General features: G+C 48.0%; 2 protein-coding genes across 17 annotated transcripts in view; one reads left to right on the forward strand and one right to left on the reverse strand.

Annotated features, from left to right (window-relative positions):
• The window catches only part of PCBP3 (poly(rC) binding protein 3), a 255,803-nt gene that overhangs the window by 158,535 nt on the left and 85,104 nt on the right, over positions 1-12,164 (reverse strand). The window lies entirely within an intron of this gene.
• Positions 3,954-7,687, forward strand: LOC309859548 (uncharacterized protein). The gene is made up of 3 exons (XM_082720299.1): positions 3,954-4,791; positions 4,990-5,093; positions 6,978-7,687. Exons 1-3 carry the CDS (start codon positions 4,662-4,664, stop codon positions 7,050-7,052), a joined length of 309 nt encoding a protein of 102 aa, XP_082576425.1. The 5' UTR covers positions 3,954-4,661; the 3' UTR covers positions 7,053-7,687.

Below are 12,164 nucleotides of genomic sequence, written 5' to 3' on the forward strand. Positions count from 1 at the left end.
TATATGTCTAACAAGGCAAAGACATATCGCTCTTCCTGAGCTCGCAAACATAGCTCCTTCTAAAAGAAGTATATGCCACATGCCAATTTTTCCCATTAAAGTAGATTTTCATTTTTGAAAGCAATCTTGGGTAAAACAACTTTAGAATTACTTAATACTTTCCAAACATTCAAAATAAAGCATAGAATTGGGGCGCCTGGGTGGCTCAGTGGGTTAAAGCCTCTGCCTTCAGTTAAGGTCATGAGCCCAGGGTCCTGGGATCAGGCCCTTGCATCAGGCTCTCTGCTTAGCGGGAAGCCTGCTTCCTTTCCTCTCTCTGTCTGCCTCTCTGCCTAGTTGTGATCTCTTTCAAATAAATAAATAAAATCTTTTAAAAATAATAAAAGAAAGCATAGAGTAAAAGGAAAATAAAGATGTTTTCAGTTAAAATTTGTTCTCTGTGAACACTGTCACCGCGATGCATTTTAGAGGCAGCAATCTCTCTCTCAGGTACAAGAAGACATGAAGAATGAAGTGGTAGGATGGGAGTAAATCGGAAAGGGCAACGAAGAGTATAAATTACTAAGGAAGGCTGCATGGCTTAAAATACATTTGAGTCAGGAGAGGATAATCTATGAGATAAAGTATCGTAAGAGTCTTATATTGGTAGAAATGTGACTAAGGACACTAACTTTAGTCACAGATAATCAAGTATACATACAAGACAAATAAGAAAATAAGAGGAAGTAAAATTATGTAGTGAAGAAGAAAATTTAATGAAGAAAAAAAATTTAAAAATGTTGAAGAGAAAAAACAGATGTAAGAAAGTTGAGCCAAACAGAAAGCCCAAAATAAGATTATAGTTAGAAGTCCAAATACATAAGTAATTAAAGTAAATGAAAGTAAACAAAATGTTCCCATCTTTAAAAGACAAAGACTGTCTGAGAGGAAAAAAAAAAAATTCCATTAGATGCCATTTTGGAGGATGCATCTAAAACATACAGATATAGCAAGACTGAAAGAAATACACACTGGGCAAATAAGTACCTCAGACTTAAAATTTACTTTAAGGCAAAAAGAAAAAAAAAAAAGCATTATCAGAGTTTTTATAGACCACATTACATAAAGATAAGAAGATTTAATGTATTAGTAAGGTATTCCAGACTTACATGCACCCAAAAGCAAAGTCTCAACATTTGATACAAAGCAGAAATGAACAGAAACACATGAAAATAGGTAAATCCACAACTGCATTGGCAGATGTAAACACGTCTATATCAGTGGTTGATACATCAGTTAAAAATATCTAGAAGCACAGAAAAGAGTCAAGAAGCATTCCCACTCTTCATCTAAGGCACATACAGAAAGCTTATACTCCAAGCCAGCAGAACGCATGTTACTGAAACACATTCATGTCGCCGGACCACAGAGGAGCCACCCTCCCAACACGTCGAAGACCATGAACATTGAGGCCACCTTGCTGACAATGCACCGAATAAAGAAATTAAAATATTTTAAAATACCGTCCACACATATTAAGTGTATATTTTTAGCATAATACATATACGTCTAAACTGTGCTTGAGACTGAGAAACACTTCGAAGTAGCTTACATGGCAAAAAAAGAAAGTGGGGCACTTGGCGGCTCGGTCTGTTGGGCATTCAGCTCTGGATTTGGAGTCCGATCGCGGTCTCGGTGCTGTCCGCAGCCCCACATCATGCTCAGTGCTCAGCGAGGAGTCTGCTTGAGGATTCTGTCTCTCCCTCTCCCTCTGTCCCTACTTCCGCCCTCTCTCTCTAAAATAAATATTTAAATCTTTTTTAAAAATCATAGTGGAAACAGATAGCACTTATAAGGATAATAAAAGTACTATATATCTAAATTTGAGCACTGCGATAAGCTGTACTTAAAAGGAAATTTTTTTTTTAATTTTATTTAATTACACAATCTCTATGCCCAACATGGGGCTCAAGCTCTTAACCTTGATCAACAGTCGGATGGATGTTCTACCGACTGAGCCAGCCAGGTGCCCCTAAAACAAAATGTTTAACTTTAAATACTTATTTATATGAAAAGAAAGGTGAGTGAGCAAACATCCAATAGAAGTTAGAAAAAAATAAAACAAAACAGCAAAATGAATCCCAGAAAGCAAAAGGAAGGAAGGAAGAACAGGAATCAGTGAAACAGAAAACTAAATATCCTGGAGACGCCTGGGTGGCTCCGTCAGGTCGGCTTCAGCTCGGGTCATGATCCCAGGGTCCTGGGATTGAGCCCCACATCAAGGTCCTTGCTCAGCAGGGAGCCTGCTTCTCCCTCTGTCGCTCCCCCTGCTTGTGTAGACACTCTCTCTCTGTCTTTGACAAATAAATAGATACAATCTTTAAAAAAAAAATCAACATATTGAAATTTTAATTTAAAATTTAATAGAAACTAAACTACAGAAGTACGAGGATAAAACGTGAATGATTCTCGTGTTCACCTGACTGCAGGAGAGGCTCCTCCACTATGACTAAAGAATCTCATGTAGAAAAACAAAAGATGGACAAATGTGACGATAAAAAATAAAAATCTTTGACATGACAGGGGCTCCTGGGTGGCTCAGTGGGTTAAGCCGCTGCCTCCAGCTCAGGTCATGATCTCGGGGTCCTGGGATCGAGTCCCGCATCAGGCTCTCTGCTCAGCGGGGAGCCTGCTTCCCCCTCTCTCTGCCCGCCTCTGCCTACTTGTGATCTCTGTCTCTCTCTGTCAAATAAATAAATCTTTAAAAATTAAAAAAAAAAAATCTTTGACATGACAATACCTTGAGAAAATATTTATGACAAATAATAAATGGAAGAAAATACATTCAGCATGTATCACAGAAGAATAAAAGAATATCCCCAATGTACAAAAAAAATTTTTAATCTGAGAGGAAAAAAAGACCCCCCAAATCTTAAAGAAAAACAAGAAAAACACATGAAATGTGATAGAAAAATGTCTTTAAACCTATGAAAAGATGTTCCACTTCCCTCAAAGGAAGAGAAATGCCGACTAAAACCGCATGAACTACTGTGGCTCTCCTACCACTCTGGCAGAAATTCACTCACTTAACAGCCCACTCTGTGTCGTGAGGAGCCGGGGTGACGCGTGGAAGGAGGAACCACGACATTCGCCCCCAGAACTAAGGAGACATGGTCTGTAAAGAAAGGAGAGAAGGAAGGAAGGAAGGAAGGAAGGAAGGAAGGGAAGGTCAGGGTTAGGGATGGAGGGAAGGGGAGGCGACGCGGAAGGGAATGTCAGGTCACGACAGGAGGACCCTCGGAATGGGGCTCACGCTCACACCAGCCCAGAGAGCGCCCCTGCCCTTCCAGCCCTGTGCCAAGAGAAGGAGCCACTGACGACCCCGAAGGCCCTCAGGAGAGCCTGCAGCACCTGCACTCTGAGCGCAGACTCCCAGCCTCAAGGAGGGAGAGAAATTTCTTTGGTGCATAAGCCACCAGCCAGTGGTTCTCCTGACGGCAGCCCGAGCGGACCAGGACGGGACTGGGACGGAGGGGAAGGATGGGGCACCCCTTGGGGACCAGCAGTCTGCCTGGAGGGTTCCTGCTAGCCAGGGACCATGTGAGCTCCCAAATCACTGATGACTGCGAAGAACTATGAACTAGATCCGTGATCGAATAAGAAACCAGAACTCCATAAAACCAAACGGCTAGTCCGCAGGTACGCAAGCCGAGAGAAGCAGACCGCCCGGAGCTAAGAGGCGCGCACGGAGAGTGCTGGTCGGGCATCGATTTGCAGCCATCGCGGTGAGGACCGGTCCGGCAGAAATCATCGACGCACACACATCCAGGAGAAATCGGTCCGAAGGGCACTGCGCTGCCTGTTCTTAAAGTAAACTGCCTGCCCTCCCCGACCCCCGCCGATGGCTTATCAGTTGCAAGGGTGTAAAGACGTAACAATACCGGCTGGGACAGACCAGACGGGCAAGTCCGCCACCGAGCAAAGAGCTTCACATCCCCAAAGAGGAGACGGACACTCTGCGTCTGTCCAGACACGAAGCCTGAGAAGCTTGGCCGACCTCAACACGGAGGCTCACGATGGAATCTCATGGAGAAGGACCGACCATCAGACAAGCCCATAAGGAGGAAACCACTTTTTGAAATGGGTCTTGCTCTTCATGAAGTCAATGTCATAAAAGTGACAGGGATGTTGCAAAAATGTTCCAGGTTAGAGACCAGGGACTCCCAGCAACTAGCACACATCTGCCCCAGACTGGGCCGTGGCCTTGCACAGGGGAAACAGTATGGAAGATGTGGTCGCTGCGCCACGGAGGGCCGAGAGCGAGCGTGGGGAGACCATCCCGCGCTCAGGACGCGGCGCCTCTCCCCTCCGCACACAGACCCTCCCGCTCCGGCCACCCGGGCCTAGGCAGGCTTCAGTCTTCAAACCTTGCCTCTTTCCCAGCTCCTTCTCAAGGGCTAAACACATGCAAACTGTGCCTGTGAAAACACCAACAGCTCTGTCCTGGACGCTGGTTTTCAGTCACACAGGAAGCGGCCGCCCCACCCTCCGGCACCTCAGGCTGCCGGGTGCGGAGCGGAGTCTCCCTTTCGGTGCCCCACGGACACGTCACACGTCGGAAGTCATCTCACTGCACTGCCCTCCCTCCTCCACCTGCGGAAAGGAAACCGCATTTGGTGGCGATGCGGTGTCCCCTGGGCTCCGTGCACACGGGCACTCTCCAGAGCCGCTCGTGGAAATGGAAACAGCCCGGTCTCCTGAAAGGTGGGACCGCCACGACTACTCGGAACCTGAACTTCTTACAACCGACTGGTAAGCAGTGAGGGATGAAGAGAAGGTTCAGGAACAGGGGCTGCGAGACTGGGCCCTGTGGTCTGGAGCTGACTCCCGGTTCCTCACTCATAAAACAGGCTAATCAAAGGCCTCGGAGCATTACAGGGATTGAGTGAGGGGCTTCCCACCCCCCCCACCGGCAACAAAGCGATTCTTAGAGAAACCGTCTTTTCACAGGCTCAAGCACCCAGTACAGGAAAGACACCAATGCCCTCGCCCTCTTGCAGAACCTCCCATTCCTGCCGCCGCTCTGCTCCTGCTCTGAGACCAGGTGCGAACAGGTAAGGAGACACAGTCTCGCAGACAGAGAAGCAGCGCAGACAAGGACAGTGACCTAGCCAAGGTCACCGGGTGATTTGGGAGAGGAGCTGGAAGCAGAAGGCAGTCGCTGGATCCCCAGGCAGGCCGACGCCCCCAGCCCCGGTGGGCTTTTACCAGAAAGTTCTCCTCCCATGACTTCCGCCCCTGTTCTGCCAAACTGATACAAGGGGTGATGAGGACGGCTCATTGCCATGCTCGGGTAGCAGCTGTTCCCCAGCTGCCGCCAGCCCCAGGGGATCTGGCCCGAGGCCCAGGCTGTGCAAAGACAGTGCACGTGGATGCAGCCCTGATAAGAGGCTCCTAAGCGGCCTGGGGGGAGGCAGATGAGTGGGTAGAACCAAGCACGTGTACTCAGTTACAGGGTGAACCAAGCCGGGGGTTACAGACTTATGCCCCGAAAGAGCATGAGAGTCAGAGCGCTTAGCAGGGGTAGAGGCCCACCCTGAAAGCCTCTTGCCAGCTCCAGGTCACGGGAGTGTATCACTGGTCACCCGTCACATCCAAAGACAAGTGGCCTCCAGGACACAAGTAGGAAGAGTGCCCTGCGTCAAATGGTGTAACTTGTGCATTCCACTGGCATTCCAGAGGAAGAACCGAGGCTTGAAATAAGCAGAAAGTAGAAGCACCCTTGGCCCCTGTGACCACGCTGACACTCCCCAGGGTAGGAAACGTCAGGCCACCCTTACCAGAGTGGGAGGTAGTGCATTGCTCGCCACGCGGCCTGGCTACAGAACAGCAGTAAAGGTCCCAGGTCTGTACGGAACGGAAGTAATCTTTATAAAGGAAGCGTCCGGAAAGGCCAGCTCCCATTTGTCTAAATGCACACCTAGAGGTGACTTGTCCTCCAACCCCGACACGCCATCCGCGGTCACCATGGAGCAGTGGTAACACGCTCCAGATCCATCACTGTCCCTGCATGCGGGGCCGCCAGACAGCCTGGCAACGTGGCAAAGAGGGAGGAATGAATGAGTCATCTTGTGACAAACGATCGGCCCCTTCCTGCCAGGCTGCAATGCATCTGAACCTCAGGAGGACAGCACTCTCCAACATCCCCACGAGAAGAAAAAGGCAAAGAATAAAAACCACTCAAGTGAATCAGAAAGGAAAGCCAAGCGGGGAATATAAGCAGATAAACAGACGCCTTAAGGTCTTTGGGGGCCCAGCGGGGCAGCGAGTGCAACATCGTGGCACAGGGCTCCCCGAGAGCCCTTCAGCAAGGCGACCCATGCCCACCTTAAATAAAGAGCAGAAAGAGAAACTGGCTGGAGGCCTCCACAGCCACAGGCACTGGCCCATCGCTCATCTCTCTCTGGAAGGATGGGAAGCAGCCTTCCCCAAGGAGCCACCCACTTCACGCACTGTCTCTCTCCTCTGCTCCTGAAGCACACGTTTCCATGAGAAATGGGGCCCCTCCCTGTCCCCACCCTGCATGCACTGGGACCCTAGCACGGGGGGGTGGGCCTATGGGCAGCGCCCTCTCTGTGGGTGTGGGAAACACCCCCAAATCTAGCCCCCTCCTAGACCTAACAGCACACGGGCTATACATGCACCTTTTAAACATGTAGACCCTCTGCTAGGAACCCCTAGCTCTAGTACGGGTGACCCCAGGCTGCCACTCAGTCTCATCCTTGCCAGTGGCTGACGGCTGGCTGGCTGCTCCCCCAAACCCCTTCTCCTTCCCGTGTAATCACAGCTGTGGCAGAACACTGTACTGCTAGCAGACAGGGATCCTGCGCACCGTGATGCAGCTCAGCCCAATCTGGCCTTCAGACCCTGGAAGGGTGGTTGTTGCCCTTCACTGTGCCCTTTTCCTTCCCACCAGACACATGTGCGTTCGTTTTCAGCTGGAGGTCCTGACGACACAAGGAGGTGCGACACCCGCAGAATGGCAGGCTGCCTGGAGCCCGGGGCCAGGATGACCACTGGGGCAGGAGGGTTCCTGGAGCCCAACCCAACCAGTGACCACCGCACAGAGAGATAAATCTGACCACATCCGTCTCATCTTCCCTGATGCAGCCCCGAGGACACAACTGTTGCTCTGGGCACAGGCACCAGCACATGGGTCTCTCCGCCCCACAACCGCCCCCCCAGCTCTGACCGAGGATCCCAAAAGCCCCTGGGGTATTTCTCTGTATGGTCCAACATAGAAATTAAAGTCCTCCCAAATTCTAGGCCCTCTTCTCACGACACGCTGTTTCCACCTCCCTAACCCCTCAGTGTCACTCTCCCACCTTTTCTGTGTGCTCCAACCACATCCCTGTAACTTGCCACGTGTCCCTCTGTGTATGGCCCTGGCCCCACGACCACCAGCCCTGGTCAAGCACTGGTCATCGCTCCTACACGACAACCATGGCCCCACAGGCTTCTGTCCCCTGTGTCCACCCTCACTGACTCAGGCCACACTCTAAGTATAAAGCTTTAAAAGTAGAAAGTTTTATGCAGCAAAGGAAACAGTCAACAAAACAAAGAGGCAACCCTTTGGGAGAAGATACTCACAAATGACAATACAGACAAAGGGCTGATATCCAAGATCTATAAAGAACTCCTCAAAAAACAGATAATCGTGTCAAAAAATGGGCAGAAGACATGAACAGACACTTCTCCAATGAAGACAATCAAATGGCTATCAGACACATGAAGAAATGTTCATCATCACTAGCCATCAGGGAGATTCAAATCAAAACCACATAGATATATCTTATACTAGTTAGAATGGCCAAAATTAACATGACAGGAAACAACGTGTGTTGGAGAGGATGTGGAGAACGGGGACCCCTCTTACACTGTTGGTGGGAATGCAAGTTGGTGCAGCCACTCTGGAAAACAGTGTGGAGATTCCTTAAGAAATTAAAAACAGAGCCTCCCTATGACCCTGCAATTGCACTACTGGATATTTGCCCCAAAGATACAGATGCAGTGAAAAGAAAGGCCATATGCACCCCAATGTTCATAATGGCAATGGCCACGGTCGCCAAACTGTGGAAGGAGCTAAGATGCCCTTCAATGGACGAATAGATAAGGAAGATGTGGTCCATTACACTATGGAGTATGATGCCTCCATCAGAAAGGACAAATACCCAACTTTTGTAGCAACATGGACGGGACTGGAGGAGATGATGCTGAGTGAAATAAGTCAAGCAGAGAGAGTCAATCATCATATGGTTTCACTTACTTGTGGAGCATAAGGAATAACACGGAGGACATGGGGAGATGGAGAGGAGAAGTGAGCTGGGGGAAATCGTAGGGGGAGACGAGCCACGAAAGACTATGGACTCTGAGAAAAAAAACTGAGGGTTTTGGAGGGGAGGGGGAGGGGGTTGAGTGCGTGGGTATCAAGGAGGGCATAGATTGCATGCAGCACTGGGTGTGCTGCATCAACAATGAATCTTGGAACACTGAAAAAATAAAATAAAATAAAATAAAATAAACCAGTAAAAAAATTAATTAATTAAATAGAAGTAGAAAGTTAACAACAAAAGTACAGTGGGAGAAATCATGTACAAAATGTTAGAACCAAGCACGGAAATGACAAGCATCTGAATGATTCCAGGTCACATCAAAACCAGTGGGGCGGAGTTCAAAGTGTCTAGAAAGAAATCTGAGTGCCGAGATGCAGTCATTAGAAAACAAGGTAAACATACGGAAACAGCATTTGAGAAACTAGAAAGATAAGAGCATAACCCTAAAGAAAAAGGAAACATGCATTAAATTTAGAAATTAAATTGCAAACAAAATTATATATGATCAGTATAACTGAAAGCTATTAAAATTAAACATAGCTAAATAAGAAATGAAGACAAGTTTGACAAATCTGACTGAAGCACTGAACCTAGGCTTGGAAACAAAGAGAAGGCAGCAAGAGACCCGGAGAAGACCGAGACCACAGGGACCTGGCACGAACACGCACACCCCTGGGGCCTGAGAGCGCCCGCGGCGGGTGCTTCTCCAGGAAGAAACCCTCACACACAGAGCAACGGGATCGCCTCCAAAACGGGCTCTGGGCTTAGAGGCCTTGTAGAGCCGTGTATCAACTATCAGACCAAAAATATTGGCTTTTTTAAGTAGAAAATAGAAAATTTCGTTATTTAAATTAAGGATAGAGAAATAGGGGAAGTTTCTCAAGTCATGTTATAGGAGCAGGCCATCATTTACATGGGACCCCCAAAAACTAAAAATTAGAAAAAAGGAAACTTCTAGAGCAGTGTCATCCTAGCGTGAGCCCTACTCCTAATCTTTATGGTAACTCAGGTCCACGCTAACCCCAATCCCAGGACCAACCTAAACTCCAGACCTAACCCTACCACTAACCCTTATCGTAGCCCAAATAAAATTCTGTGAGGGTATTACAAATAAAAAAGTATTAACAAGTATCAGTATGATCTACCAGGATTTATCCCAAGAATCAATACTTTTAAGTTTTGTCAATGGAATTCTCTACAGTAAGAGATGAAAGGAGAAAATCATGGGATTATTTTAATAGCAGCAATGAACACATTTAGTAAAATGCAACTTTCACTTTTGACTGTGAGAAACAGCTTGATAGAAGAGCCAGAGGAGGGAACTCCTGTAACTTGAAGAACAGGGCTCAGACAGCCACATGACCATGCTTCCTAGGGAAAGCACTCGGATCAAGTCAGGATGAAATAAAAAAAATTCAGCAGAATTTACAGCTAAATTTACACCTATTATAGCTCAAAGTGCTTTAAGACATGGCCATGTCCAAATAATGAATACTGATAGTAGCCTGCACACTATTAAATATTAGAGAAGTGGAATGAGAAATATCTCAATTACCATAACCAGATAACAAAAATAAGTTGGAAAAGGGCTCAAGAGAGAGAATCCACAGTAAGAAAGTTACACACAGCAACTGAAGGCTAAGAACAAATGGGAAAATAGATTATCTTCCTACATTAGAAAGTGAATAGCAGTAAAAAAGCAACTATTTTCAATTCAAATTATAGCTTTGATCTATCTAAAAATAAATTCCAATATGACATGTTTTTAACTTAAAAATCATTCTAAAGTTCATCTAGAAAGTGAGTAGCCAAGAATAGCCAAAATATTTTTTAATAATGGGATTACTAGATAAATATACCGTGAAACTAGAATTAAAACAGTTGTACCACCACAAGAACAGATTAGAGAACGCAAAAATAAACACTAATGCATACAATATTTTCATATTAGATCAATTTGTGGGACAAAAGTAGCAGCACAAATCATTGGGAAAATGAAGTATTTCTCAATAAGTAGTATTTTCAATACTCATAAGAAAAGAATAACTTCTATGTTCACCTAGTAACATACAGCAAATTAAATCCCAAGCGGATTAGACAAGTCAGTGCAAATAAATAAAAGCAGAGAAGAAAGCTGAAGTTACTACCCACGTTTAAGAACGGGAAGGGGTTTTCCAAATGTAAGACTGCCCCCACTCGCCACGGCCAAGGGAACGGCGAATGTCCCGGTGGGGGACGCCCTGCAGGACGCGCCCACGAGGGCAGGGATACTTTGGAAGGAGGCCGGCCGCGCAGAGATGGGAGCAGCCTCACGCCTTGAGCTTCCATGGCTCCCACGGACACGGTGCTGGTGCGATCTGGCCATTAGGCCACAGCCAGCCCTCCCACGGACGCCTCTCGGACTGTGCATCTCCTGTGACCCGGGGTCCAGCGTGGATGAACAGTGCCATCCTCAAGAAGAGGGAAAGCGGATCGTGCCCAGGGCTGCTCACCCAACTACGGCTGACATCAGTGACAGACGCAAATAAGACCCACACACGTTAAACAAAAAGGGGCCGACATAAGAAAATTATACCCAGAGTTGACTCGTTCCCTAAACCACACAGGCCCACTGCGACGTGAATTTTTTCCGATACGTACCATACAGTGCTGTGAATGTATTTTTTATGCTCTCTTAGGGTTTTCTTCGTAATATTTTCTTCTCTCTAGCTTACTTTACCATGAGAAAACAGTATACAACATACAAGTATGCGTGAACCAACTGTATACGTAGAACCAACTGTTTACGTAGGAGCAGGGCTTCTGGTCAGCAGAGGGTTGGGTTTAGGACAAGTCAAAAGTTATACGTGGATTTCCGACTGTGTGGGAAGGAGGTCAGCAACCCCATGTGTTCAAGGGCCAACCGCACCCACATGGTGCAAACCGTACAAACTTATTTTAAAAACGTGTTTTCAAAGCAGGTAACGTGGACATGTTGCGTGCCGGTCAGGTGAAAGCAGGGCCCAGATGTACCCTCATCCCTGAGGTAGAACCAGAGGGAAGAGACCAAACGTGTGCCGCAGTGTGCGGGCCCCATGGCCTGCAGCCCCCCCCCACCCCCGCAGGGCCCTCAGAGCGCTGGAGGAGGGTTAGGAGGGAGGGCTCACACACTGGGGGAGCGGGCGGGGGGAGGGGACACATGGACACGCGGGCGCAGGATGGCCCAGCGTCTGGGAGCCTGGGAAAGGACACACCACAAGCAGGGGTCGCTCTGCGGAAGCTGCAGAGCTCAAGGTCCCCGACGAGAAAGGTTTTTTCCTGGATTCAGGGAAGCAGAGGCCTCACAAGCTGGCGAGTGGTGAGGATGAAGCCCCCTGGGGAGGACCAGATGGCCACTTGATGGAGCTGGGCCCAGGCGGGAGCAGAGATTGGGGGCGGAGAGGCAGGTCTCCTAATTTTTTTGGTAAAACCGTATTTGCTATTTAACCTTCTAATTTTTACTTTTAACGAAATTATAAACATACATAGTTTTAAAAGTCAAAGAACTCCACAAGGCTTGCCGTGAACGGTGCCCCGCCCCTCCCTGCACCTCTGTCCTGGGTCCTATACCACGCCCCACCCGCCATCTTCCTCTCTGGGCTCCTCCCGCTTTGGTATTTCTCTCCTGAGTTCAAGGATTCCAGTCCTCTGGACCATCACTAACTTCCTACTAGGACAGGGGAGGACCCCCCCACTCATGTGCTCTCCTCCTCCGGAGGCTCTGGAGCCCTTGCACACCCCTCTTGCTGGCCCCTTCTAGTACACGGCGGGCGC

Source organism: Mustela nivalis (assembly GCF_964662115.1).
Source record: "Mustela nivalis genome assembly, chromosome: 1".
NCBI lineage: Eukaryota > Metazoa > Chordata > Mammalia > Carnivora > Mustelidae > Mustela > Mustela nivalis.